Consider the following 6,000-nt stretch of genomic DNA (forward strand, 5'->3'; position numbering starts at 1 on the left):
CTCTCCTAACAAGAGGATATATTATAGAATGCTAGATTTAAGTGATCAAAAGAGAGTGAACCAAAACAAAAAAGTGTCTCTCCAATATTAAAGCTCATCCTCATAGATGGATCAAAATTAAATTATTGATTTTAGATGAGTGGGGATCTCGTGGGCTTTAGAAGAGAGTAAGGATCTTGTGGGTCTATATTCAATTGTTGCTCCTAAAATTAATATGGCTTGGTTTTTGTTTCATTGTTTCCTTATTCTTTTAGCATAACGCTATATATATATATATATAAAGAGAGAGAGAGCATATTCCACTACACTGATATAGTACTGCATGTCAATCTATCTTTAAATTAATTTTTATTAAAAGGAAATAGTAGTACTGCATGTGTATAAAGCATTATTCATTCTTTTCCTTTTTTTTTTTTAATACTTATTTACTCTTTTGAATGTTGTACGTCCGGGTATTTTCAACCAATTTCTCCTTCACCACATACTTAATTAGGCAGATAGGCGTCCCTTTGTGATCAGATGGGCTGCTGTGCAATTTTACAGGCTAGTGTGACGAATGCCTCTCAAAACAATGCTTTTAACCACTCTCACATCATCACTTCCTTTCGTTATAATTATTATCATTAACCTCTAGATCATTGTTGCTAAAGCGCCGACTGTCACTTCATTAGAAACACACACCAAACTGATCAGTTTGCTGATATGGCACAAGCATAATGCTTTCCTTTTGTAAAACCTTTTAGTGGGTGATTTTTGCTTTCGATTGTGACGGGACTGGAAGATAAAAGTAATTTTTTTTTAGTATTTCGTGTGTTTTGGGTTAATGGTTAATACTTTCAAAAAAAAAAAAAAGTAAAAAAGCTGTTCTTTTGGAGGCCAAATATGGAAGTAAGTGAAGGGAAGGAAGATAAATAACAAGTCTGTCAAGCTGACGTGAAATCCCCATGACATGCATTTTGCATTAATATTACAACATATTACAAAGCCATACTCATATTAACGAACTTGCAAAAGCATTAATTACAAAATTAGCTACGTACCACGCACAGACAAGACACCAACTTTCTACTAAATTTATTAAAATACTAAACAAGGACACAGGAGCCAGAAACCACAAACAACAACCGACAACAACTCACGTACACGAGAGAAACACATGCATGATATGTTGAGAGACATACAGACAAACAGACGTACGGACTCACATGTCTCGGACACGGAAGGTATCGGAGTTTTTAAGAACAATATCGAACATGTGAATGGAGCCGAACTTGGAGAATTCTCTAGGGAGAGAGATTAGGTCGATGGAAGAATGCTTGTGGAATTGGAAGAAGTTAGGGTCGCCTCCGTAGTACCTCTCCCAACCTAACCCCGTCAGCATTTGCTCTAGCGAGGAGTACGATGAGACCACCTCGCCGGTCGGCAAGTACACCAAAACCTGCCTTTTCCTCGAACTACTACCACCATGGGAGGAGCCCTCCGCTTGAGGAACTAGGTGAATAACGCCATCTGAGTCGAAACGCAAAACACCTGACTTTTTTTTTTCTTCCATTTTTCTGGGTGTTTAATTCTGTTGGGAGAAGAAAGGTAGTGGGTTAATTGGTGAGGAAGATGGAAAGGGAGGGAGGGGTATATATATGGGTGATGGGGCTGATAAAACAAGAGTAAAATACTCTTGGGAGTGGGAATGTTTGGCTTTGGTAGAGAATCTAGATACAGTGGGTCCAAAATGTTTTTAAATAGGAGGGTACAGGGATGCTGATTGGGTGTAATTTAGGGCACAGGGGTACCATCCTTCGGAAGAATATTTTGTGCTTCTGCAACCTTTTCCAATGGGGAATCTTGTATTGGGACCCTGGTTTTATAGTAATTAAGGGGGAAAGAAAAAAATATTGAACAAGTCAAATAATAAAAAGAAGTTACACCTACTTACATCACGAGCTGTCCACGTGAAGGGAGTGGCATGTATGGGGAGATACTTGTAGCCAATTGGTTCTTGTTCTTGAGAGATGTTGGTGGGTTTGGTGGCTGAAAGGGTTTTCTTTTTGTGGGGTACTCCCACATCGGTGGTATATGACATTGATAAACCCTAGGCTAGCTAAAAACCTTAAAGGCATTTTTAGTCACTTGCTGTTGCATGTACTGAGATCAATTTCAGAATGTTCCAGTTTGTGGTTCTGAGAATGAGGGAAAAAAAAAAAAAAAAAAAGGTTATTTAATTTATGCCCTGTCATGTCTAGCTACTTAGGAATGGTACTGAAGTGACCCAAATTTTCCATTAATATATTCATTTATGGATCCATTAAAGATTACTTCGCCATGAAGCTAGCGAGGCGGCCGCCCTTAACAATTGATCTATCATTTTGTGAGGTGCTGGATATATATATATATATATACACACATGTTGGGAATGTATTACGCAATATTTCTGTTATATAAGATAACAAAAAACACAAGAACAAATGTAAAAGATAAAGGTATAATCACATCACATCGATCTTAAGATAAAATACCCATAAGCAGAATATTAATATATATTTTATGCGTATTAAAATAAAAATTAAATAATTAAATTTATTTATTTTTATTAGTTAATTTAAATTTTTAGAATTGGCAATAATTAATTTAATAATATAATAATAAAATAAAAATCTTAAAATTTGAATCTTATTGTCGCCGTTCACATAGTATTCAACTTATCAAGCCAAATTCAAAACTTAAAAAAGATATATGACCTCATTTGATGAAAAAGTTAATTTTCTTAAAAATATTTTTTTGTCACATCAAAATTCTGTCTTCTAAAATAGCTAGAACTAAAAACATCATTTAAAAAGTTTTATCAAACAAACTTTATGCTAGTCAGACGGAGAGATAAATTAAGGACATATATATATATATATATATATGACATTTGACAAGATCACCGAGTGACATAAAAGAGTTCCATGTAATCAATTCCAGTTAATTTGGGATAAAGCTTTGATTTATCTCTATTTATTCGATGCTCATGACTCCATCAGTACCATGTTTGTATGATGTCGTATATGAAGAAACTTTAACTATAATTTGTGGATAGGATTTGTTCAAGAGATAAAGTAAATAATAAAAAAAATCAATACAAAAAAGGTATAAAAATCATGTAGTTTTTGTTTTATATATTTATATCGTCTCCGTGGGTATCATTATTGATTTTTTTTTTTTTGAAACAGTATCATTATTGAATTAGTACATATATATGCATGCAACTTATATAATCATTAATGAAAAGACAATAATATTCTTTAGATATACTTTTGATGATTGGACAGTCACTTGTTGCATGTCCGTAATCAGTTTTATAATATATATGTGTGTGTGTGTGTGAGAGAGAGAGAGAGAGAGAGAGAGAGAGAGAGAGAGAGAGAGAGAGAGAGAGAGAGATTGGCATCCCACGTACAATTCGTTAATAGAACAAAATGAGAAGACTTTTTGATATGATCATGTGAGTCGACTGATAAATATTGATCGAGGCCTTTTGAGTATATAGCTTAATCGTCAAAAGGACCACCTCCAGCTCCATCGCTAGCTATAGCCTATAGGCTTCGTTTCTGTCTGGCATATGGTTTTTCCCTTGTGCTTACAAGTTCATGATTTTTTATGGCGTAAAAATGCGATGTTTCCCACATGGCATCACATGGGCTATCTGGTCCTCCATCTAAAAGGCCTTTTACTTCTCGTCTTGTCAAAATCTTTCGTGAGCATGAAACCTTTGCTACCCTCTTGGATAGTAGTTGTCCATACTTTATCATTTTTCATGACAGTAGCATATATTTCATGGATTAAGAGAAAGTAATTTTTTTTAAAAATAAAATAATAATTAGGTCGGCCGACATCGAAACTTACATGGGTTTTGAACTCATTTTAATTTAACAGACTGAATTACAAATAAAAAAAAAAAAAAAAAAAAAAAAAAAAAAAAAAAAAAAAATTCTAACCTAGGGTGCTTACATGTCTCAAGCATTACTATATATACATGAAATGTACATACATAATGTTTATAATGTGAGAGACACTACCACTTAAACTTTTGGATTTGGTTCCAATTATGTTATATATTCAACGATCTTCCCTCAAGCCGCCGAAGCATTTTAGGGTTAAATATATTTTAGCCCCCCAAACTACCACCCTTTCTTTGGATGGCCCCCCAAACTACCAATGCTTAGATTCTGGCCTCCCAAACTACCACTTTCTGATTTTTTGGCCTCATCCGTCTATTTATGCAGTCAATTTTAACAGAAATTGGCCAAAAACCTAAAAATACCCCTCCCTTAACCGTGAGAATTTCAAAGTGTAGGAGGAGTATTTTCGGGTTTCTGTTTAGAATTGATGGCATAAATGGACAGATGAGGCCAACAAATCAGAAAGTGATAGTTTAGGGGGCCAGAATCTAAGCATTGGTAGTTTGGGGGGTCATTCGGAGAAATGGTGGTAGTTTGAGGGGTTAAAATGTATTTAACCCAGCATTTTATCAATCTCAAATACTACAACTACAAGGATATGGTCCATAAAAATAACTATAATTAATTACTATAAATTAATAATGTGATCATTGTCATTCAAGGACAACACAGAATGCAGTGCGTGTGCAATGCTGACTTGAGCCAATGGTGGTCCTGATCAACTTTTGATCAGTCTTGAAGTTGAATAGTGATTCTATTCCCATTTCCCCCATCATGACCAAAAATCTAGTAAGCTCCCAGCTAGCTGCAAGAATACACGTACGCAATTCAAATATAGATCTCTCGATCTAGCTTTCTTTCTTTCTTTCTTTGCATGCCTTTAGGCATTCAATCCCCAAGCATAAGTTCTGCTTTTGTTTGTGTATGTTCCTCTTTATGCATTCTATAAAATCCTAATGTCGCAGACCCATCACAATCCTGTGAGATTTCGATAATCCTTTATATTTATATGGTTTTTTCGTTTTACCGACTCCAGAATTTCCACTTGGAATATTTTTTTGGTTTGGATAGAGATTCAACTTTAGATAACATGTCAAAGAAAGTCGTATCTCCACCCAGGATCATGATAAATGGATAAACATTCAAATCTCTAGCACACCCCGACTTTTACACAAACACTTTGTTAATATGAGGTACAAATGCATTAAGCATATAAATGGATAAACTTTAGAGATTCAACTTTAGATAACATGTCAAAGAAAGTCGTATCTCTAACCAGGATCATGATAAATGGATAAACATTCAAATCTCTAGCACACCACGACTTTTACACAAACACTTTGTTAATATGAGGTACAAATGCATTAAGCATATATATATATATATACATACATGCTTCTGCAAAGTTGCGCATCTAATCATGTGTAACAATCGATTCAAGAAAAGGTTAAAAGTTAAATTTATGCTATTATTTTAAACTAACTAGTTATAAAGTCCGGTATTATCTAATAAGGAGTTAATACGAGACTTAGCACCCATAACTGTAAGGGTCTCAAGTTTTGATAAGATTCACGAATTCAACATGAAAACAATACGAAATTAGAGAGTTTTAGTTAAAAAATCTTACATGTTTAATTAAATGAGTCTTTTTTTTTTTTGAAGGATGATAGCATATATGATATGTATATAGAAGATCGTATAAATACTTCAAATTAAGATTAGTTAAGAGATAGAAATATCACCAGCCGGTATATAAGTTGAGTGACATATATATGAATATATATATATATATATATATATATATATATATCTAACTCTCTTTAAGGTGAATTGACCGACTATATGAGAATATTTTTGTTTGATATTATTTCAATATATTGATGGCGGCAGATTCACTAGTACATCATCCTTAAGAATTAAGAGACAACAGTCCAACCATATGTGATGTATATGGGTCTGAACTATACTGCAAAGCAAAAGCTTTATTAAAGAAACACCTTTTTCTCACCCAATATTCTTTAAGTATATTATTGAACAATCTATGGGTGACTTTTGATATCTA

General features: G+C 33.8%; 1 protein-coding gene across 1 annotated transcript; it reads right to left on the minus strand.

Annotated features, from left to right (window-relative positions):
- Window positions 1-929: 929 nt before the first annotated feature.
- On the minus strand, window positions 930-1,597 carry LOC133854744 (flowering-promoting factor 1-like). The gene has a single exon (XM_062291011.1). It carries the CDS (start codon window positions 1,550-1,552, stop codon window positions 1,202-1,204), a length of 351 nt encoding a protein of 116 aa, XP_062146995.1. The 5' UTR covers window positions 1,553-1,597; the 3' UTR covers window positions 930-1,201.
- Between the last annotated feature and the right edge of the window lie 4,403 nt (window positions 1,598-6,000).

The sequence above is a fragment of the Alnus glutinosa genome, chromosome 13, assembly GCF_958979055.1.
Source record: "Alnus glutinosa chromosome 13, dhAlnGlut1.1, whole genome shotgun sequence".
NCBI classification, from domain to species: Eukaryota; Viridiplantae; Streptophyta; class Magnoliopsida; order Fagales; family Betulaceae; genus Alnus; species Alnus glutinosa.

Excerpts from the sequence above, each read along its gene's own strand:
- LOC133854744 (XM_062291011.1), bottom strand. The coding sequence starts at position 1,552 with ATGGAAGAAAAAAAAAAGTCAGGTGTTTTGCGTTTCGACTCAGATGGC.